Here is a 24522-nt window from a genome sequence, read left to right on the forward strand (position 1 = left end):
TAACAATCCGAGCTCACTTTATTCGCATCGAAAAATAATAAGTTAGCATCGTCATGGTGAATGCAAGTTATAAAATAAATAGGCAGACGTTATATCTCATTCAAATATATATCCGTCCATGTATATATGTTTTAACTGGCCATCAACTACAAGGCTTAGGACTTCATGATATTCAGTTTTCGTGGAAGATCAAAACCAGGGATCTGTGAAAGACCCAACGCAGAAGATGCCTGGTTTTGATCTTCCACGTAGCTCATGGTCCACCCTATACCGCATCCACTGCACAAACCATGGCAGATGCGGATACCTGATGCACAATTGGAAATGTTTAAACTCTCCAGTAGTGTGCGACTGTGGTCATCCAGAACAGACGTATAACGATGCAATGCCTCGATCCACAAATACGAAGGAGACATCACAGCGATGATGATACACTCTGCTGCTCCTGACGCTGTTATCTGGCCTGACCACCTGCATGTGAAATTGTAAGTTGTTGCTCTGCCTCTACATCAGCCTTACAAAAGAAGAACCAGCAGCATGTTTTGCATAAGAGCTGCTTGATAAGGACAACGCACATTCATTCCGGAATGTTAAATCAATTTGAGAGGCTTCTCGGGGTGCATTTGATCTATGCGTGCATACACTTGATTGGAGAGCAAGCTCACCACCATCCTGGCCCATTCACTATGCCGTCAGATCCCTGCCAAGAGCAACAGTCCCTGCATGCAATGCTTGCTGCACGAACGTTCCTTGTCATCCTGTGCCAAGCGGACTCAACGTTGAGCGTGCTGCCAGCAGGCCAGGCCAGATGCTCTTCGGTTATCATGCAGGTGCAATATAAACATTACAAGGGTAATTGCAGAGTGTTGCTCAAACGAACAGAACAGGCACTGAATGGGCTTCAAATGCAACGTGAAGCGATCATGGTGCGATGGAGATCAATGCTGCGGATGACGTAGTATGCTGCAATCAGAAGAATGTTTAATGTGAACGAGAATTTTAGTTGAGACATCCTGAATGGGATACCCTCCCCTGCCTCTGTAATCCACTGTGCGCTCCGCTGTCGTTTCGTGTTCTGCACCTCATTGCACTTTATCTGCGTCACGTGGTGGAGGAATCCTTTACAAGGGGGGGAGAGTCACAGGTGCGACTGGACATTTTGAGGCCTTGAAGCGCCCTCGCCATCGTGAGCTAAACCTCGAGGCTCAGAGAGACAAACTGGCACCCTTGGGAAATTCCTCCACAAAGTTTTCAAAGGGACAATTTGATATCCTCAGGGCATTGATCAAAGGCTCAGAGACACACTGGCACCTTAGGGTATTTATTGGTCAGCGTTAAGGCGTTACACCGACCACAATACAGTACGAAAAAATGCGCCTTAATGTGGTAGGTAAATGCTGTACCACATTTATGGACCGGTGCCGCTTTCAGAGCTGGCTACGATCAAAATTAAATTAAGTTACCGAGTGTAGGGTGGGTTGTGTGCGCACTGCCTCTGTGGTTGAGACCCATGCACTTGAGAAGCCGTTTTTTTTTTCTTCCCAGAGTTGTTTCTTCAATCCAAATGCCAGCATCTAGGGCACACTTCCTGAGAATGTGCTCCGGTTGGAGCATTGACTGCCCCAGCCTGCAAGCCTCCCCCTTTCACGCTGAAGGGCTGCTCCATGGGTATGTTCTATTAGGCCTCTTCTCTGTGGTCGAGATGGATTCATGAGAGAGCGAGAGCGATATTTAGCAACACTCCTTTTACAGCACCCTTTGTCCGTGGCAGCTTTGACATCGCGTAGGACTGAGGAAGTCGGGCATCTTGCCCAACATTGCCACTTTGGCCGCTTGAAGCTATGTAGCTCGGAAAACGGCTGATTTGCTGGTGTTGAGAAAGAGCATTCCCATGGCAACTTCTGCACTCAATGAAGTAATTGCCTGGCTGTACTTCCTTCTCAACAACCTAATGCAATGGCCAAGACACTTGACCGTGTGACACACGCACACACACACGCAGCGTGTGTAGTACGTGTGCGTGTGTGTCAATGTCCTGCTTTAAATGTAAAGCAGTACGTCTGCCAAAAGGCATTTCTCATAAACAAGGTGAATGTTGCCCAAGACATTTCCCATGGACATTTCTTAGGTTTTATTCAGAAGACATAAGTCACCTCACTCAACTAACAGTACGTCAAATAAAAGTTTGGCCCGTTTTTTTAAATAATTTGACGAAACAATTTTTTTACGTCACATTTTTGTTTTAAATCCAGCAATGACTATATAACTTTCTTTATCGCATGGAGCTATCTACTACAGTTTGCGCATTATACGCAGCACCATTTAGTTTCGTGAGGCTGTATCGTCGTTTAACTGTGAGCGCGAGTCACCATAGTTTTGGTTAGCTAGATAAATAAACCCTGTAGGTTCGTGGCCACAGCTGTCCCTCTTATACTCGACGATGATTGCCTCCACCCTCGTCGCCCAGCGAGTGAGAGAGGCGGGGAGGGGTGGTGCTTCTGTTGATGGCCGAGCTGCCGGACACTCCAAGGCGCAGCCACCACGCGGACCCTCGGCTTCATGAGCGGTCGAGTCCAGAGGGGCGCTTGCTGAGGCGGGGAGGGCAGCAGGCGTCCGTTCGGCCAGTGGGCCTTCAGTATCATAAAGTTCCATCGACAAATGCACGACATTGGTGCCCTGCCCCCAGCGCTCATCATCGCGCCATATTTGGTTTAAACGATTTGCCTTGCCGAGAGCTGACTGAAACGTGAACCTTAAGTTCATGAACCAGGTTGCAGCAATGTATAAGTACTGCATGGCACATTTGTAATTTAGATCTTAAGAACAAACAAAAAAAAACGCATCGTTAGCGGCTAAAATTATTTGGCGTTGGGGATCACCCTGTGATCCCGCACTTTAGACGGGGTCGGTGGATCACGGATGCGTCGCCACGTGCATGAGATACTCACATCCGGCGCAGTCTCAAGGGCCAGTAGAAGACCGTAGAAGCCGCGGGGTCGTTGACCTGTGCGGGTTTTATGTTGTCCCCTCGTCCGTGTGGGTATTTGACGAGTACTGTACTCCACTTTGCTCCGTTGTAAAAAAAAAACATTCGGCAGAGGATGTAATGAGCGTACTAAAAGGACGTCCTAAAAGGACGCTCGTGAAAAAAAAAAGAGTCCTTAGACTCAGCTCCGAGCCGTTCGAAAAAAATAGAACTTCCACAGTCACGCAAAGTTTTTGATTTAAAAGCTTTCGTGACTGCAGGGATTCGTATGCTTGGTTCTTTCGGTAAAGTCACGTAGAAGGGAAACAATAAAATAATAAACAAATGTAAAGCAATAAAATATACCAACATTATTTTATAATATAGTTACGCAAAGTTTTGGAAAATAGAAGCTTCCCTACGCTGGCTCAGGATTTGCTTGCTATGACCAGGTCTGCGCAGTCCACTCGTCTGGAATACAGTGCTGTGCCATATTGGCAATAAAACACAAGCGAGCAGACCCAGTTTCCTCAGCGAAGCAATCAGGCCCAGGACATAGAAGCCGATACTGAATGTTCCTGACTTATTATTATTAGAGGCCAGAACACGAATTGGACGTTTGAGGAAAGACGAGGAGCGTGCCGGGTAAGCGAACGTGAAACACTGTGGAGACCCACGATGTGCAAGGTCAATCAAGCAAGATGGATAAACAAGAGGTCACGGACGGGGGCGGCAGAGACGGTGGCGCTCGTTGTGCAGCGGTCACGAGGGCGGGCCGCACCGTGCAGGTTACGGGGTGCATCGCTATGGGGTCGTTATGGGATCATCGTCACGACAACAGTTTCAAAGTGTGTCAGCGGACCACATTATTATTATTATGCCCCACAGCATTGAAGACACACACAGTGAGGGACGAGGAAGGAGCACGCTGCGATTGGGTGAGAGCGCCGTGCGTACGATGGATTCGCGCGGGGGCTCCTGAAGCACGCATTGGCGTGGCCATTGAGAGGTCAGGCCCTAAAGCCAGCGAGTGGGAGACACGGCGAGGCTTTAAAGGTCCATAAGAGGTTTTTGGGTTAGATCGCGTAAATGTGTGTCGTTAAACCCGCCACCACAAGTAGTGAATTGGCATGTTTTGTTGACGTGACAACCCTCACTAATTGGCTGTGTTGGGTGGTGGCGGGTTTAACGACACATTTATATTTACGCGACCGAACCCAAGAAACCTCTATTATGAATAATATTGGTCGCGAAAGCCTGCACGTTAAACTTTGAAGGTCGCATGTCAGCTGTACAGCAGGCACGTGCTTTGGCAGAAGGAAGTAAGTGGTGGCACGGTGGGGTGCCACAAGTGTCATTGGCCATGGTAACGTCCTGATATGTTGGTATAAAGTGAGTTGATGGGAAGTGTTGATGGAGAGATGCTCCTCTATTCCAGATGCGCTTTCATCTCACGGTGTGGCATTCCCAAACACTGAGCGCGGCTGACTACGTACAGCGCGAAAGACGTTCAACGTGCACACATTCCCGATAAGAGCAGGAGAATAATTGTTTTAGTTATGGTGTCACGAACGCTGTCGGATAGAAAGTTTCACAGCATCGTCGGGAAGAATCGTAACTCTCTCAGCGGAGAAGTTCGAAAGGTAATGAGCAAAGGCTGAGAGACGGGGTCTGGGAGAATCCCTTCAGCTTCTCCTGTCGTATGACGGAGTGCGACTGTCACGCTATCGCTGCACGGCAATCATTTTCGGTAATGTCACGTGATCTGCATATCGCAGGGCACATCTTACTCCGTGGGAGAGTGCGCGCGCGTGTGTGCTTGCATTGCCGTTGTGTGATTGCGAATCAATGACATGCGCATTGCTGTGACGATTGTAAAATTGAATCGCTTTACATGTTTAATGTTTGGAGGAGTAAGGGCTGTGCACACTGCACGCAGCACATGAAGAATAATCGGCTACGCTTGGCGGCTTCGTTGGCTGTGTGTGCAAGCCTCGAGTCATTATTAAAACCCAACACCAATAAACGGCTCATTCCCCTATCTCTTATAGCATCTCTAGAGCAGGGCGTCGTCAACCTGAGGTTCCGGAGTCGCATGGGGCTATACTCTTTGGTTCTTTTGGGTAAAGTCACGTAGGTAAAACATAAAATAACAAAAATCACGACGTTGCGGCCACAACACAAGCGGCCTTCATCAGGTGAAGGGACGAGACTGTCTGGAGGACAGCGCTGGAGTGAAATCTAGAATCGCACGCGGCTCTTCAAGGAGCTGCTGCTTCGTGACCGTCACTGATCGAGGACCACCACCACCGGCTCGAATTCACCGCCGCACAGCGACATTGCAGGCCTTCCCGTTTTGGTTGCCGACCCCTGGCCTAGAGCCTCGGTGTGATCACTGCCCCACTGATGGACCGTCTTTGTGCTGGTGCGACTGCTATTCCCAGTCATTGCTTTTTCAAAGTTTGCCAATCTTTCTCTGCCCAAGACAAGGGAGAGATCGTTGGTACGTTTGTTTGTACGTACGCTGTACTCCTCTCGCACCGTACGTAGCAAAAACCGTGCTCATCGGGGGGGGGGGGGGGGGGGGCACGGGGAAGGCCAACAAACTAAACACAAAAAGCAGTTCTTAAGAAAAGTGTTTTCGATCTAAACATTAACCCTGTCTGCTGCGATATTCCATCCGTATTGTGTAGCTCACCCTGCAAGGTGGACAGCAGAACCCTATGCCTTAATGATAGGGGTTTTCCCCTTTTTTCTGGCAACAAAACTGAAACCTTTTTACAAGGGTTCATGTTGCTGCATTAACCACAATACCTGCAGTCAAAATGCAAACAAAAAACATAGTATGATAATATATGCATTGTCCTTGAAAATGATTGGTTCACACCAAGGGACGGCTTTCTTAGTATGAAACATACTATTATCATAGTATGTTTTTTGTTTGCATTTTGACTGCAGGTATTGTGGTGAATGCAGCCATGAATCCTTGTAAAAAGGTTTCAGTTGTGTTGCCAGAAAAAAAGGGGAAAAACCCTATTATTACATTTTGGTACTGGCAAAGGAGGTCTAACCCTATGCCTCTTTACATCTTTGGTGGTCCAGCGGAGCTTTGCAGACAATAGCTACGAGTCGAGTCTGTTCTCCTATAACGCCGGAGCTGCGTTCCTGAAGAACACCGCGTTATGGAAAAATCGCGTTATAATAGATAATACTGTATAGGGTGAAGCAAAGTCCGCGATAACGCGTGAGATGCGCACTGCAGGCCGAACAAGGACCGAGGCGCGTGGGTGGCACCTAGAAGCATCCAGCAGCATCCCAACGCCTTGCGTGATGACGCTACGCCGAGGCAGCCGCTCAACCGCTTATTCTTAGTTCCGTTTACTCAAACGCGTTCGATCCAATTGGCGTTATGGTAACAACACGTGGAGTTATAGGGGAACAGACTACACGGTGACTTCTCACCAGCTCATTGCACGCAGAACGACGCTTTGCGCTGCTTCTATGGTGAGCTCATAAATGGCAAGCTGCGAGTTCAAATCCTGGGCAGGCAGCACACTGGGGTCAACAACATGAATGCCACTTGTGTTTGAAGTTGGCAGTCGTTGTACTTTGGATAAAATTTTGCCCTCCCATAGCAGGAGCTCCGAAGAGCATCTCGAGAGGGCATTTGGCCTACTCTTTCACACTTGCCAGATGTCTTGGAAGTTACGGAAGTGTCCAGACTTTACCCCACCACACACGAACTGCCAATAGACTAACTTTAGTTTTACACCTAGTAGGCTTTCGCGAGCAATTTATCCAAAAGAGGTTGTTATGTTAGATCACGTAAATATCGATGTGTCGTTAAACCCTCCACCACCCGACACAGCCAATTAGTAAGGTTTGTCACGTAAGCAAACATGCCACAGCCTGATGATGCTGGTTGCAATAACTGGCGCAACATTACGGTACTCGAATGGTAAATATTGTGGTTTCACTCTCCAACACACCCGTGTGCTGTACTCGTGTAAAGGAGAGCCGACACCAGGTTGCAGGGGGTTCGTCTTTAATTGCTTCCCCCAGTCCACACTCGTCCCCAGCCTTCTCGATCCGGTTCCCACCAATTCTCTCTCTTTTTCCTGCCCGTTCTCTCTTATATCTCCTCACCTGCTCCTCCCCCTTCCACTGTCACTGTCCCACTCCCCCTTCCTTTTTGGTGGGAATCCTTCCCCTGACATCCCTTACACGAGTAACGAATTGGCATGTTCTGTTTACGTGACAAAACTTACTAACGGGCTGTGTCGGGTGGTGGCGGGTTTAACGACACATTTATATATAAGCGATGTAACCCAAAAACCTCTTATGGAGACTGATGATGGTCCCCGCATTGGCCTCTTGGCTTGTGATGCATCACAGTGATGGCCTTTATGGACTTGCCCACCATCTGGATGGATTTCTTTCTTCTCAAACACCTGCACTGTTAAGACCATTTTGCTGTTTGTGTCCCGACTCAACACTCTCCTGGTGGCTAGGAGATGTTAACTGTCTCACCTTGTATGCAGGAGGTCGTGGGTTCGATCCCGACCCTGACGCCTGCTGTAGATTTGGAGTTTGCATTTTATCTCTCCCCGTGGTGGTGTGGATTTTTTTCTGGGTCCTCCGGTGCTCCCCTCCACATTTAGAATCAACATGACGCGTTTAGAGTATTTGCCTGCTATACATTTCCCACTTGATAAGCTACTTCGTTGAGCTATTATTTGTGGTCAGGTCGCTTCTGAAAAAGAGTTACATAGCTCAGTGAGCTTTACATTGTAAAAACAAAATTTTGTTTTAACAGTTTATAGTTTTCCTTTGTGCCTCTGTCGCTGACTGACTCTCCCTATGACCTGTACTCACCCTCTCTTTCACTATAAATGTATTCTTTGGCCTTTAGCATTTTCGCCATATTTCTCTGAAGAAAAAAAAAACCCCACAAAATATCCCTATTCATCACATTGTCGCTACATATATGCATGTCTCCCCCCCACCCCCCCCCACTATTCATACATCATCTTGTGATGTGGTCACATTTAAATACTTTATAAATCCAAGTTGAATTGTTAAGGCCAGAAGCAGGGGTGACAGGTGACGACAGGTGTCTGCAGAATCGTTGTGACATTTTTTTTGTCGCAGATTTTGACACACGTTCAGCCCTAAAGGATGTTGGATAAGTGTCTCCCTAGCACACACAAGGCTTCCCAAGCACAACACCTTCCACCCGCCGGCCCCTTATACATCCTTCACCCCTCGCACCCTTCCCCTTATCCCCTTCCTTCCCAACCACTCCTCCCTCTTTGTATGATTTGCTGGGTTTGCAGCCGGGTGTGGACTTGGACTCACATTCCTGCTGAGACCATCCAGCCAGCATGGGAATGATGGAAGGGGTTCCACAAGGGGGTTATTGAGCAACGCGAGCGCCCGATTACGTTGAAAATGCAGGCCGAAGCCGACGGACTTTTCCTCACCAACTGTTTTCACCGGCGAACAAGACATTTAAAATACTCTTATGCCAAAAACGGGAACATAAAACGCAATTATTCCCTCAGTTTACAAATACTTTCGTAATATTTATGAGAAAAAAAGCTTTGGTAAACCAAGCTCCAGTTACATTAATAGTTCATTTGTGGTGAACTTACCGTTTTTATTTATTTTACCTTTGATATGAGTATACAATAGACTGCCCTTTAAAGTATTGTCCCAGTGGCCAACACGTTTATTTTACATTTTTTTTACCTTGATCATTTGTGGGGTTTTTTTAGTCTAATAAATTACACAATCATCCACTGTTACAGTTTGGGAGCACAGTGTAATTTTTTTAAACATGAATTAGAGTAATAATATTGCAGTATATCATACCTCTATTGCGTTATGTTCACAGCTTCCTTTCTGTTTCAGCCCTGGAAATATTCCCATGTGGAATAAGTTTCACAGTCGTGGCATTTCCCCCTGACACATCGCACTAGATACAGTTCTCAAAATGGGCCATCACGTTTGTACGTAAATGCCTTCCGTTGAAAATATACCCCCTTGTAAAGATCTACAAAACAAAGACCAAAGTGGTGGTCATTAGTCGTGCGACAGGACACTTAATAGGTGGGCTGCGTGAATGTATGTTGAACTTATTTCGCACCGTATGTAGCCAACCGTGCTAATCGGATGCGAAGGCGACCATGGGATTACATTTCTCACAACCAAGACCCACACCTGTCCACCCCTTATCAGTGCTGCCTACCTTATTGCAGATCTTACTGGTCACCCCGTGCCCTTGTAAATCTCAACGTTCATCCTACAAAGTCCCGTCACAAGGGAGAAACACCAACAAATAGCCAAGTTTTTTGCCCGTATTGAAACGGCTGTACTCCGTATGGACCTGAAAACTCAATTTCCCTGTAGGAGATTAGGGGCACACCGTATGGGTTGGCAGCTATGAAGACCTGTTTGCTCGACCCACTTCCACAAACTCGTCTGAGGTCTAGAAAACCAATCTGGAGTCGCGGCGCGAGAGAGACAATTGGATGAAGAGCGGTCAACCGAGGGCCGCTCTGGTGACCACTGTGGGGTTGTAATGCACGAGGTCTCAAATACAACACACCTCCGAATTACCACGATTGGCTAGGTACGGTGCGAAAGAAGTTCAACATACCGTACATACAAGCCTCGTCGCCACTGTGTTGTTCGTCTCAAGCACTGAGTACGAACATTCAGTTTTATATTCATTATGTCGCTCAAGTTCATATGTACCTACATCTTATTCACCCTCTCATTGAGAATGCTCTTTTCTTCTTCGTTAAATCGCTAACGAAAAAAACATGCATCCGATTTCGGCAATATACAGTGGTTATGGTTTCAAACAAATTAAATAACTCGATGCCAAACGGCGAGCGAAGTAGAATGGCAGTGTTTACAGTGCATCGGGGCGAAACACAGATGTCTTTGTGCACGATTTAAATGCGGCACACCGAATAAATCTGAGGAACAGAATCAAGAAACCCACTGGTTGGGCTTATTGTTTCAGCAGCTTGTGTGGCGAGGAGCAGAGCCATTCCACATCCTGTCGACTGTTGTTGAATCCTTAAAACTGTCTCCGTGATTTAACTTGAAGCCAAGATCAACATTTTAAAATTGGTGTTTGCTCTTTGAAACATTAAATCCAAATTAATATTAATAGAGTTGAGTTTTACCATAGCTGCACCGTGTACAAATATACATCTGTATGATGTGTGTATTAGCACAGCCAATGCTCTATATGGACAGTATAGAGCATCTAACAGTAAGATGGCCAATGCAATTAGTACAATTTTGATAACAGTGGTTATCTTATAGAGATATTCTTTTGCCTCTTGCCATACGAATGTGGAATTAACACCATTGGCAATGACATTAATAATTTGCCATTAGGAATTAGCACCGCCTTTTGCTACTTTGAGCATGGATATTTCGAGATCATATGCAGCCGACAAAAGCTGAGAGGCAGTTAATGTTTTCAGAAAGGAGGCGCTGAATATGATGAGTGAGATTTTGATGGCAGTGGTGTGGTGCAAGAGAAGAACGGCGTTCATGTCAGCGATGTGAAACACGCGTTTAGAGTATTTGACTGCTATACATTTCCACATGATAAAAGCCACTTCGTTGAGCTATCATTCGTGATAGTCAGGTCGCTTCTGATAAAGAGCTATACAACTTTAGTGGGCCTTACCTGGTAAAATTAACAGAAAAAACGTGCTAGGCTCCCAGGTCAGGCAGGCAGTGAGTTCCCTTCCCAGGTTTTTTTTCCAGATAAGAAATCCATACCGCCCGCCAGGGTGAACAGGTCTGGCGACAGCTCAGCACCCACTGATCATAAAACACCCCCCCCCATCCCACTCTCCCATTGTGCTCCAATGAATATGTTAACTCGTCAGCTTCACGTGAATGAGAAAACCCGTGATGGGAGTTCACTTGCGATCAGTGCACGTCCCTGGTTTACGTGACGGTTAACAAAAAAAACCCGCCAGTGTTTAATTAGAGTACAGTAACTCCAGGTCACTTTGTAACTCAGTCGAATTGATCAATAGCGTTCAGAATAGCAGCTGATTTGTGGTCACCACGAGGCTGCGATTTTTAAACACGTTTTAATATTATTCTTGGTTCTTTCGGCAAGTCATGTAGAAGGGAAACAATAAAATAATAAAAATATAAAACAATTAAATTCTCAGGACGTTTCGACTGCAACACAAGCAATCATCAGGTGTGAAAACCACAAAAAAAATTGTGGTTTTCACACCTGATGATGATTGCTTGTGTTGCAGTCGAAACGTCGTGAGAATTTTATTATTTTATATTTGTATTATTTTATTGTTTCCCTTCTACGTGACTTTACCGAAAGAACCAAGAATATGAATCCCTGCAGTCACGAAAGCTTTAAATCAAAACGTTTTAATAATGTCGAATCGTCAATGACAATAACAACAGACGTTGAAACATGTGTTTATTGCACGCAACTGAAAGGACCAACCAAAGAGCTATAAATGAGAAAGCACTCCACTAAATATAGCACGAAGACATGAGGCGAGTATCCATGGAAACGTATAGATGACACCGATGTGAGACTCGTGGTTTGCTTCACAACCGCTTGGCTCAGCACCCCTACTATTTCCATCCTGGAGTCTATTACGATCCCCAGAGAAGCTGGCTAATATTGTTTGCAATAAAGAGAATGGATCATGTCCATTGCCAAGAATTAATTTTGCATTTTTTTTGGGTACCAAAATGTAATTATCCTTGTGTACAGAGAACGCTTTCATTTATTTTCTCTGTTAATAGCAACAAATAATCCGGTTATAGAATATATCTTTAATTGTCGGGCCCGCCCCAAAATGAATGAACATCAAATTCAGCGACTTTTTCTCGATTTCCATAGAAATTGGACGAATGTTGCTCAGTGTATAAACAGGAGGGATAATGTAAAGTCGATTACATCGACCGGATGAGGTTGACCGATATGTCGGCGTAGTCTGTGCTGTTTCTGTTATGAGACAGGCAGTAGGAATGACCAAGCTGCTGGCCACGTTCTTATTGTGCTTTGTATTCACCGACAAAAAGCGAGACATTTTTGTTGTTGTTTTATTCCCTCCTCAAACAACATCACCAACACACAGAATCACACTCTTGTCTTTAGACCGGACGAATCCGATGAGCTCTGAAGCTCTTTTTTTGTTGTTCCACGACTTCTCACGGTCAAAACAGTGGCACATCGAAGAGGCGGCGCAACAACAACAACAAGAGCAGCAACGGGCCCACAATTAGTGCCAGCGCACAATCAACAACTCGCCTGCCCCGTGGCCTTCTCCCACCGCTGTCGCCTCCTAAAACCATCGCTCCCCTTCCGTGTGGCCCTGGGGCCTTGCCCAACAACACGCCGCCGGCGGCGTTGCTCGCGACCCCCCCTCTGGGGTACCCCACGGGCCGCGATTTCCCTCCCCACACGCCGTGGCCAGCACCCCCCACCCACCACCCACCCACACCACCCCCACCCACCCACACCACCCCCGCCCACCACCTCGCAGCTGAGCGCGCGGCCGCGTCACAGGTGGGGGAGTAAGGCGCGCGCCTCGCGGCAACAACCGCACAAGCAACGCCGCCGCCGCCGTTGCCGCTGAGCACCTCGCAACGACCGCTCCGACTGCGTCCACAGTGAAGAGCAAAAGCATCGGCGGCGAACGACGCCGATGGGGTGTGGGACTTAAGCGAATTTAGATTATAATTTTTTTTTTGTTCCAATCACCTCCTCCCTCCTGCTCATCTCTTTATCAGCGAATAAAGAAGTCGTTAACATTGTCACGTAGAAAGAAGTTGTTGATTATTTTTTAAACGATAAAAAAAAACTATTTAACAAAAAGAAACCCCCACAGAGAGAGAGAGAGAGACAGAAGTGTTTCGCCAAGAGAAGACGTCGCCTGAAAGTGGAGGTGAAAAAAGAGCGCGCGTGTGTGTGTGTGTGTGATGGAGAGGGCTTGTGATGATGGCTGAGCTGCTCGAGTGCTGACTGCTGACGGTGGTGATACTGCTACTACTGCTGCTAGTACTACTGCTGCTACTGCTGCTACTACTGATACTGGTGCTGCTACTACTACTGCTAGTACTACTGCTACTGCTGCTGATACTGGTGCTGCTACTACTACTACTGCTAGTACTACTGCTGCTGCTACTGCTGCTACTACTGCTGGTGCTACTACTGCTCGAGTGCTGACTGCTGCTACTACTGCTGGTGCTGCTACTGGTGCTGCTACTACTACTGCTGCTACTACTGCTACCGGTGCTGCTACTACTGCTAGTACTACTGCTGGTGCTACTGCTGCTACTGGTGCTGCTACTACTGCTGGTGCTACTACTGCTAGTACTACTGCTGCTGCTACTACTGCTGCTACTACTGCTGGTGCTGCTACTACTGCTGGTACTACTGCTGGTGCTACTGCTGCTACTGGTGCTGCTACTACTGCTGGTGCTACTGCTGCTAGTACTACTGCTGCTACTAGTGCTGCTGCTGGTACTGCTACTACTGCTGGTGCTACTACTACTGCTGCTACTACTACTGCTGCTAGTACTACTGCTGGTGCTGCTACTGCTGCTAGTACTACTGCTACTACTGCTGCTGCTACTGCTGGTGCTGCTACTACTGCTGCTACTGCTGCAGGTGCTACTGCTGCAGGTGCTACTGCTGCAGGTGCTACTACTGCTGCAAGTGCTACTGCTGCTACTGCTGCTACTACGACGACTGCTGCTAGTACTACTGCTGGTGCTACTACTACTGCTGCTACTACTACTACTGCTGCTACTACTGCTGCTACTGCTGCTGGTGCTGCTGCTACTACTGCTGTTACTACTACTGCTGATGCTACTGCTGCTGGTGCTGCTACTGCTGCTGCTACTACTGCTGTTACTACTACTACTGATGCTACTGCTGCTGGTGCTGCTACTACTGCTGCTACTACTACTACTACTGCTGGTGCTGCTACCACTGATGGTGCTGTTCGCGCTACTCCTGGTCTAGTGATACTGCTGCTGCTACTGCTGCTACTAATGGTGCTACAACTACTGCTGCTACTGGTGCTGCTACTACTGCTGGTGCTGCTACCACTGATGGTGTTACTCCTGGTCTAGTGATACTGCTGCTGCTACTGCTGCTACTAATGGTGCTGGGTTGCCCCTGGCTCTGTTTTTGGTTCCTGCTTTCCATGCATTGCGAATTTGGCATCCTCGGATGGAATGCCGCATTATACATTTGAATAATTATATTATTGTTGTGGACGACCCCACCAAAATGACAGAACGATGTGAACACTCCAACCTCGAACGCTCTCCGAGACTTACTTAGTAGACCTTTCAGCAACTGTCCTCGGTCGCCTGTTGAGAAGGAAGTGAGACTGAATGGGGTATCTATAAATTGTACGCCTTGTGTATTGGACCTGAATGTAAGATAGTCTGCACTTTAAAACAAAACAAACAATAGTCCACAGTTTTGGCCTAGCGTTGTGCACGTTTAAAAAGTAACTGTGGTATGTGTGCATTCGAGTGTATATTTATTGCGTTATTGCGGAGTTCGGCATTTAATTTGTTTTTTTATTCTATCAGTGACAGCCACCTTATTTTGAATGTGCTATCGTTTATGCTCGCATCACCATGCCAGGTCAACATGGATTGTCACTTTTGGTGCCAACACGCGTCACGGTGTATTTGTGCCCCTTTTGCACGTGCAACTACCATTTACAAGTGTCATTACTGCGATGTTATTTATCTACGACGATTGCACCCGGGGGGAGCTCAACGGGCAGAGTCCTCATGCTCTGCGAGAAAATTCGCGTTCACCGGGGCAATAAGCGTTCACCAATACAGTCAATGTGGGTTTTTTGTGTTTGTTCAAAGACTACAATATGGGGAGGAGGAGGAGGAGGTTGCACGTGGAGCGGTTAAAGAGCTGGCACGTGTGCGATAGGCAAATCGTGATGTGAACACGCGCGACACTGTTTTCTTGGGGCTTGTTAGGTGCCGTTTATGAAGTCAGTGACGCATGTAAAAGTTATTGCTGCTCATTTCCCCCACCACCACCACCACCACCCCTCCTGCGTTTCGTGTTAAACGTCCCGAAGACAATCTCTGGCAACGTTTCTTGCACTCTGACGGTCATCGTAGATTCGCCAGGTTGTTATCAGCCAAAGACAAAGATTCCCCTCCCCCCCCCCCCGCGTATAGCCTTGACAGAGTGTTGGGGCAAGTGCTATGAAGGCCGGAACGGTACACGAGGGGGTGGGTCGACCGCCTTTGTCTCCCCAGTGACGTTGTTTACACACCGCACCAGGTACACATTTGAGGCTGAGTCGACCTAGGGGAGGCCCCAGGACCAGTTCCAATAATCGTCACTGGTGCCGGCCGTGAGCGAGCGGGTCGCCGGGTTCGTAGCGCAGCGCGCTAACCGCAATTCAACCGTTCCCCACTGCTATCTGCCAATACGCACACACACTCGCACACGTGATTGGTAGCAGTGTTGTCACTGATGCGTCGGTGGGGCACGATTTGCGTGCATGTGTTTTGTGTCCGTTTTCCTGGGGTGCGATCATGTCTTGCTGAATATTACATGTGGTTAGGATCAGTATTGAGAGGTGGGGGGGGAGAACACAAAAAAATCCCCATCCTAATGATTGACAGGTAGCATTTGATGAAAAAGGTTCTGAAAAGAAAATAGTGTCTCTGTGTATAAAGCACGGCCTTAATTGAAAGCAGAGCGGCTGCCACATGACATTATGGGCGTTCTGCGAAGACATGCTGATGGGTGTTCAGTGATTGCATCCTTCCTATGTTATATGTCAGCATGCTCTCACTCGCTTGTGTTGCTGTTGGGTTCCGGTTGATGATGCAGAGGAATAGTGGGGCGGTGGGAGGGCAAGGATGTGATGCCAAGGGAGGTTTTTTTGTGGGGGTGCTAAAGCGAAGAGGGCATTGGGTTTTGTGGGGGCCAAGTCTGGGCAAATTGAGATCAGTCACTCACCTCACTCTCCATGCAGCTGGACAGCCTGTGCCAGATTGATGTTGCTGTGTCATGACCTTTGACCTGTCTTGGGTCTTCTCATTTTCTTGTTTTGCTCTTTCACTTTCTCTGCCAATTCCTCCCTCTCCTTGCCCCCCCCCCGCCCATCTCTACAATGTTTGTCTTCACTCCTCTCCTGCTGATTTGATTCAAACCTTTGAGCCAGCTATTTTTTTGCATCTTCACCACAGCTGTTTTGGTCAATTGTCAAAGAGAAATGTTGTTTGAAAGGTTGTCCAAGAGCACGTGTTTTGGTGCTTTGTACTCTTCTTGCTGAGCTGCATCTTTCCTGGCCATTATTTTCTCATTTGTCCCCTATGTGTTTGTCCTTTCCTCGTCTTTTGCTCGACAGTTAACAAGTTGCTTCCTCCTTGCCCCAGTGCAGGCACATTTCTCCATGTACAATTTACACGGAGTATGTTTTGACAACTTCATTAGAAATGTGTGTGTTTTTATTTTTAAGTTAATGATTACCCTTGTAAACGTTCACTCTATTTTAATAACATAAATATAACAATTTCTACTGCATTTACATTGCAAATGTGTGCTCTTCATATCGTGCGTGATTTCTCCTTAGTTGGTTTTGTTACGATAATAATCCAATGTAGTGGCCTCCCCAGATATGGTTATACCGTCGTAATCATTTATGTCACGTTACTTTCTTCATGCAGTATGTCAGTGGAAAGATCATCGTGGTCCCTTGTGATTCCATCTGTTTGCAGTCCATATCCCCTGGAAAGTGTCGACGCCTGCACTCTGTAAACAAGGCGGCGAGATTACTTTTGGGAATCTCAATATCATAGGCGTAGCAGTTTATCCAGAGCTATTGGAAATGGGCCACCCTATGCGCCTTAGGTCACTGCCTTCGGGCAAGTGAAAATTGCGCTCGTTACAAATTAGCATTATTATAGGCAGTCTACTTTTCAGGCGCTATCTTTTCCCACGGTACGCTTGTGCTCGTTCGCTTACCTTGCAGCAGTGCCTCGAATGCCACGCCGTGGAAACAATGAAAGTTTCATGTGAGAGCCTAATCTACGTGAAGACTGTTTGTAAGTGGGGGTTTTGTTGTTTTTTTCAAAACCTCCCTTCGTTGAAAACAATCGTTGCCTTTTTGTCCTCTTTTTGTATCACATCAGGTGTGTGCTCGCTTGTTGGATAGGCGAGACGGGGACCAGCCGACCTGCTCGGCGCCTTGCCAGCCGTGGGCAAGTCGAGCGCAGCGGCACGCGTGCCCAGTCGTCGAGCGACCATGAGTCCAGCGCTGCCGCCGGTGATCGTGCTGGCGCTAATGCTGGCCTCGGCGTGCGGCGGCGGCGGCGGCATCCTCGCGCAGTCGCCCCCGCAGCCGGCCGTGCCGCGCATTCAACTCAACTTCCGAGGTGAGCTGCGCCGGCGAGCCCTCGATAGTCCTGCGTGTGGATGAGACTCCTGCTGCAGTCCAAAGTGCTTCCCCGGTCGCGCTGTGCTGTGTTAGCTTTGACGGGGTTTTTTTTTGGTTTGCACGGCATCCTGTTTGGCACGAGAGACAGGACGTGTCGCGCTCCGCGCGATCGGAGCGTCTTCGAGAACAGTTCCAGAAAACTGCTCCGGAATATGCGACACAACCCTAAAACGCATCGGGGAGATGTACGTTCCACTTGGTTGGTTGGAAAAGAAGCTACATTGTACTGGACTAGTCAAGGTGGAAATCATGAAGCAATGCAATAAAACAGCAGCAGCAGTCACAACATCTAAATTGTTTCCCTCTCACCAATCAGGGGTTCACGCAGATGAAGCTTAATTTAGATTTAATGGAAAGCAAAAAAATGCTCAAATTATGAATAAACTACCGAATAATTACAAATAATAATCATAACGATACAGTAATGCAACAATTGTATGCGCATTAATATTTGAATAACCAGATACAGAGGAAGAAAATAAATAAATGAGTGCACATTTCTTCATTTTTATGTCCCATATATATAAAAAAAGGGTTTTGTACACTTCCTGCCACACGGCCTTCTGGGAGTGCGTCATTTCAGCAGCCAAGTGAAGGAGCGGTGTCCTCAAGGTAATTTTGGAACAGAGCACAATTCACCCCGTGTAGCAGTGTTAGTAATGATTAGTCGGGATGTCTTACCCATAAAAACACATCCTCCTCATGGATTGTCCATTCAGGCACCAACAAACCGCTTTTTGCACATCAGCAGTTACTGTCGTCCGCTCAAAGGAATGGGCAGATGATGAATGGTCTGCGATCCCCACTCCCATTCTCGGCATTGTCTAAACGCGCGCGCTGTTGCACACTCCGCTGGCGTTTGCTCAGTGTTTGTTTCGCGACTCGCAGTCGGTCGAAGTGAGGCAGAGTTCACCGAGCTGCCCGTTCTCTCGCTTAGACGGTTTATGTGTCTGCTCCTCCTGGTGTCACGCCTCGCCCTCTCGAGAGAAAATGCTCTCTCTCCCTTTCTGTTTGCTGATTGTTGGTCCCATTGCTCATCGTTTTGGGTCTCAAGTTGCCGTCAACAGCAGCTGCATGTCGGTATAATGATGGTTGGTCTTCAACCTCGCGTTAACTTGAGATCAGTCGGGGCATCATTTTCCTGGAACACCTTGTACTCGAAACTTTTTCAAACTACTTTTATATTTGCACACGTACATTTAGCACTGTACTTTTATGCATATTATCAAAACTGCAATTAGTGGAGCTGTCAATAAATAAGTAAACAGGTTATTAAATCAGATGTTTATGGAATGCCTGCATTATCAGAGGTGTCGGTGTAAGAACGGTGACGATTGATCGCGTTCTCTTTACTGTAAATGTTAAATCAGTGGCTTTTTTTTTGCTCAAGGCCACGAACAAATCCAGAGCGCAAGAAACTAAACTCGACACACGTCAGTACAGTACGAATTGTGGATTTTTCTCATTCCGCGCATTTTTTAATGTTGTGAATAGTAAAATAGCCTGAATAATAACGGTTGTTTTTTAATCCCGATAGCACTATTTAATAGCCTTTGCCGAATAAAGGGCAGGCTTGTAGAGATTTTACCAAGGCCAGCTGAAAAAACAAACGGAAATGGTAAAAAAACGTGTTTTTATGGAATAACATTTGCGGCGCAGCTATTGCAGTAGGCCCCTCAGTGTGCTTAGCACCTGCTTGGGCAATAATGATTTTTTTTTCTTCACCTCATTGAACAAAGCCAGATATTCTTCAACTGCTCGCCACAATAGGCTCGACAGCCCACTTTACACTCGCTGATGGCTTTGATTGGTTCAGCGCAGCCGAAATTCCACGCCTGTTTTCCGCCCGGCAAAATTGCGTGCGCTCCGACGCCGTTCCCGCGAATTCGCCGCAGGCATGGCAGTCGTTACGCGTCCGCTTCGCTGCAGTGAGAATGAACCATCGCGCCTTTTTTGCAATTTTCTCCACGCCGTTTCGGCTGAGACTTTGTCGCAAGGCCGGGCGTATGCGGGACTGGCAACGCAACGGCGCGGGTTTGTGTTTAGACTCGCGCAGCATCTGTAGCCTTCGAGACGGGTACTGGGCGCACAATGCGGCGGAGCCACTGATAGGATCGTCTCATTTTGTCTCGGGGATTGTTTGACGACCTTTGCGCGTGATATCTGCGGACTTGGCGCAGGTGTGCGCGTGAAGTTGGTGGTTTGTTTATCTCGCCGTCTTTGTTGTTGCGCGCGTGCGCGTTCCTGCACGTGTGTGCGCGCGTGTATGGTACTTTCACGTATTTTGGGTATGTCCCTTGCTTGTAACGCCACAGTGCATTCAAATGAATGAAAGTGCAAATGAACCCGGTGCTATGTACTTGAGCTGTAAGCTGCTAACAGACTTTGTTACGCATTTATACAATATATTGAATTATGAGATCAATTTGTTAAGTACCGCAAGCACATTAACGTGTTTTCTTAAGCGAGTAAAAAATGTTCATGCCTGGCTGCAAGTGAGGGTGACGGGGGGTGGGAGGGCTTTCGCGAGCGCCTTGAGGCCACAAAAGTGTCGTTCATATACGGCCCTTTTGGATGCAGGTGCTCATCAAAGAGCAAACACTCTTGATTGTGGAGGGGCATTAGGAGTTCTGTACTTGTATTTGCTGCCACGTGGTGTAATGGTCAGCGCACTGGACTTGCGATCCAGAGGTTGCTCGCTCGATCTACTGACGTGGTAGTCGGCACGATGGGCACGTTCCTGAAATCTATTCCACCTCTGTCCACCCAGTATTGTACAAATGGATGAACCAACAACAGTTCAACAGGTTGTGTGTGGTGGGATAAAGTGTTGTGGGTACCGATGTTTGGACAGAGTGGAAAAGCAGGCCAAATATCGTTCACCGTAACAATAAGAAACTCTTAAACCGTGACATATCCATGCATGAAAGGTCGATTATTTTGCTGCTTTGAATTTCCACATGATAAGCCACTTTGTTGAGTTATCATTTGTGGCCAGGTTGCTTCTGAAAAATGAGTTAATACTACCTCAGTGGTCTTTGCCTGGGAGGATGGGGATGGTTTAGTTGTATTTGTGTTTGGGTGATTAGTTTGCCTTGCTTGTAATATGCACTCCTATCGTGTTGTTGTAACTCTGTGTTCGTTGTCGTAACGTTCTTACCCCGTGCCCCGACTGGATATTCTGATTCACTTTAACCAGTTGTCAACATGGTACATCCGTAAGCACATACCTAAGGGTGGTAAGCAGGTCCAAGCAGTGATGTGGGAATCTCAGCAGGCGGTCTAGATGACACTGGTTACTCCAGGGACCGTCGCTCGAGCCTATTTCCTTACCCCGGTCACACCCTTACTTCACCTTTGTATTATAATTGCAATGGCCTTTAGCCGAGATTAATTGCCAAATCTTCTCCCAGCTGTGCAGGGGGATCACCTTTGACCGTCTCTTGTCATACCAACGCATGCATTATTGCAGCAGAGCACATCAGCTGCTGGCATTGTTTCTTGTGTGATGCGTCACGTTAGATAACAAAGAGACTGCAGTAAAATAAACCCACTGGATGTGTAATGTATTACTTAAATGTACACGTTTTTCAAATATTGACATTTTGGATAATGACACAATTATTACATTACGGGTGCAAAGATTCATATAGTGGAGGGGATTTGGCTTGATGAACACTAATGCCAGGTTTGTATTTCGCCTTTGGTTTATATTTTGTCAAATATTGTTGAAAGCATTGTTAAATGTCACGCCGAACATAGAGAGCTCTCAGGTTTGAGCAGAGGTCCGGGGGGGGGCAGAGACCGGAATTTTTTTTTAAATGCGAAAGGGATTTTAATCGAACAGACAGAGGCTTTCTTTTATAAGGGGATTTCACAGCCTTTGGTTTCGGGGCATTGGCGCCACACGGGCGTTTGCACCTAGAAAAAAAAGTGTAGTCCGTTTCAGGTTGGATAAGTTGTCCATGGTTCAGTGTTCCTGGCTCTTGGAATGTCCGACTTGTGTCCGGTTAGGAATACAGCTCATTCTTCCTCCCCCCCACCCCTCTCTCTCTCTCCTCTCTCTTTCACGACACTTCCTCGACACGTTTACCTCGAACCAGGGACGTGTGTCACGCTCAGCACGTGCATCGCGACCCAAAGGTGTCGGTTACTGGGGATATTGTTAAGGGTAACTGAAGTTAGCGTAGTTGTTTGCCGGTCATCGGCTTGGCAACGGTTTGACTCGTCTGGTACTGTGCTCTCTGCCAAAACTTGAAAATGGCTGTACCCTTGAGGCAGATTGCAGTAATTCCTGTGAGGTCTGTAATAAAACCGCTCTCTATGCTGATGGAGCAATTCTAATGTACAGTACTGGGTAATGTAACTCGATGGCATTGACAAAAGGAAGCATGATTAACAACGGTGTTACAGTCTTTAAACCAAGAAAATCCCTCCGCTCCGTGAATGACAGTTACTCAAGATTAGTGTGTGCCCTGTTGCCTTTGTATCGATCACGTTTTTTTTTTGTTGGGGGACCATTCGCTAATCGTGCCCCAATCGTATGACAGGTTATTTTGCTGCTTGAATTGTGCTCTCGATTGAATGAATGTGTCTGCTATTGTATTCGACATGCTCCCCTGTGTGTGGATGATGTGCTCCGGAGTGTGTGTTGTGGGTTAGCCGTCAGTGAATGGACTATTAATTTCTGTGGCTCGTACCGGTGTGGCATTTCACGCGACAAGAGGTCACGCGACAAGGGTTAGGCAGGAATGTCTGAGCCCTGAGTTAGGCCCGGCTAAGATAGGGTGGCTATGGAAAGGTATTTAGGCAATATTTTTAGGGATTATTACGTGAGTGTGCCGACTAGTGTGTTTACAACCACTTTTGCAGGCAATACTTTCCCATGGCTGCAAGGTGTATTGTGTAGCTGTTGGAATGCCTATGCAGTTTTGCCCAACGTAGCTTTAATCGACTGCTAAATCCAGCAGATATGGAATGATATCTTTAATTGACTGAGAATTATGGAATTCCAACTTTGATCAAGAAATTTTGGTTTGACTAAAGGACCTGCCTGAGTTTTAATGGAAGTAGTTTTGTTGCTTTTGAAGCCCTGCTTGTGTCTGATGTCAAAAGTGTCAAGAGACCAAGCCGGAATGAACGCACAAGCCCAGCTCGCAAAATGTGCTTTTAAAACAACAACAAAAAAACTCCTCCGACTCTTTAACAGCCTACCGTATGACCAATATTTCCACACCACTCTTTCCAGAAATGTTCGCGCCGTTATATAAAAAAAAAACCAAGAGTAATAACCTCCCGTAGCCACGCCCCCCCCCACATCCCCCCCAGCCTCCCATAGAACCCTGGGGGCCGCCCGACCGCTGCAACGCGCGCGCCCCCACACCTCTTCAGCAGGGCGCGAACTCGCGCGCGCGCGCGCACAAGCACGCGACGTGAAGGCATTTCCTAAACAACTCGGGACTCCTTGCACGTGCGTGCGCTACCATGGGGGCAGTAGTGCATGTATCTGTTCAGGGTGGCTGGCGGTGGCAGCGTCGGGGCTCCAGAATAAACAGCAGTTCTGCTGCGGTTGGAGCCACCGAACCGGTTCAGCCGACACTTAATCCTGTCTGTCTCAGCCGGTGCAGCGGAGGAAAGCCTCCACACACCACATTAGCAGCGTGCGCCGCACGGCCAGCAGCCAAAGCCACGGATGGGGCGGTAGGAGCGGAGTCCGGTTGGGTCGGTCGTGCCTGGACCGAGAGAAAGCGTGGTGTGCGTTGTTTGTAGGGTAGCGCAATGGCACAAATGTAAAAAAAAAAGATTTTTTGTAAAAAAAAATATATATCCATGTTGCCATTAATTTGAAAATGTGGAAATTGGTCGCGTGCATGTTTCGAGTGATGGATTGCATGTGTTTAACAAACATGATAATGTTGCCCGAATTTTCTGTACAAATATAATCCACGTGAAGCATTGACATCACGAAGACCACACTGAAAGTGGCAAATTGCATCCTAATTGGGCATTTTTGGACATGAGTATATTTTCTCCCATCGTAAATTATTACCAAATGGACAAAGAAATAACATTTAATGGAAAAACATGATCTGCTGTTTATAATCGGCTTCCACCAAGTTCTGAGCGTGCGTGTTGAGTATATGGGAGCTTGTGGCTGTGCCATTCCTACATTGGAACTGCCAAGGGTATTTACATTTTTTCACTGTTCACCGTAATCATTTCCTAGATTTCCTTAAAAATGAAAACCATAAATGGAAGTGTGGAATGTAACCAGCTGTTTGGCATTATACTTTCTAATGTGTGGATACATTCAAATTGAATGGCTCGCAAAACATTGCCCAAAAAGTCTGATGGAGACATTTGAAATGGACTGCCAAGTGCATGCTGGGTAATGAGTGACAATGACGCGTCTTTACATCCATAAAGTACACAATTAAGATGATAGTGATGATATTGATGACCTTGGCACCTATGGGAAGGGTAACCAAGCACACTTATGATAAAAAATAGTAAGCCCTACAAAGTGGACACTCTTAAGTATGTTCAACGCTTATGAGCACCGTAGTGAACTTGTCAGAGGCATTTGCACAAAGGTAGGTGGCATGTGGACTGCGTAGCTGCCATCGCGTATTGCAATTATTAACTGACTGGACACTGTCCAAAGCTGCAGAATGTCGACACATTCTCTATGAGGTCATAATACAGTTTGTGTGCGTGCCACGCCAGTGGGAGTATTACTTGTTGGTGTGTGTGTGTGTGTATGCGAGCGACTGCCCAAGGATTATGGATGGGATAGTTTTGTGGGCAGGAGTGCCTGCTGCTGGCGTGTTGTAGTTCTGGGGGTGGGGAGGACTTAAAGTGACCCCTTAAAGTCTGAATAATGTCCAGAGTGGGAGTGAGCTCAACCCCCGTAGGGTTTTACAGGTTTTCGGCGGAAATTGCAGTTAAAAAAAAATGGTCCCCATGCACAGCTTGGGTTGTCGAATAATTTTAAAGCAACTGTTGTGCGCGTGCAAGTCAGGTCGACCGAAGCTATTT

At 47.1% G+C, this 24522-nt stretch overlaps 1 protein-coding gene across 7 annotated transcripts in view; it reads left to right on the forward strand.

Moving 5' to 3' along the window:
- Nucleotides 1-24522, forward strand: part of LOC103091698 (semaphorin-3C) — a 415462-nt gene that overhangs the window by 292770 nt on the left and 98170 nt on the right. For 5 of the 7 annotated variants that reach the window (XM_032963566.2, XM_032963567.2, XM_076070749.1 and 2 more), the window contains one exon: nt 17180-17422. In XM_032963566.2, the coding sequence (XP_032819457.2) occupies nt 17293-17422 (130 nt within the window). In that variant the 5' untranslated portion in view covers nt 17180-17292. Of the gene's footprint in view, nt 1-12522; nt 12931-17179; nt 17423-24522 lie in introns of those variants that run through there. The other 2 variants (XM_032963565.2, XM_032963568.2) reach the window with 1 other exon arrangement.

This window comes from Petromyzon marinus, chromosome 30, assembly GCF_048934315.1.
Source record: "Petromyzon marinus isolate PM22_M1 ecotype Great Lakes invasive population chromosome 30, UKy_Petmar_22M1.pri1.0, whole genome shotgun sequence".
In the NCBI taxonomy this organism is placed as follows: Eukaryota; Metazoa; Chordata; class Hyperoartia; order Petromyzontiformes; family Petromyzontidae; genus Petromyzon; species Petromyzon marinus.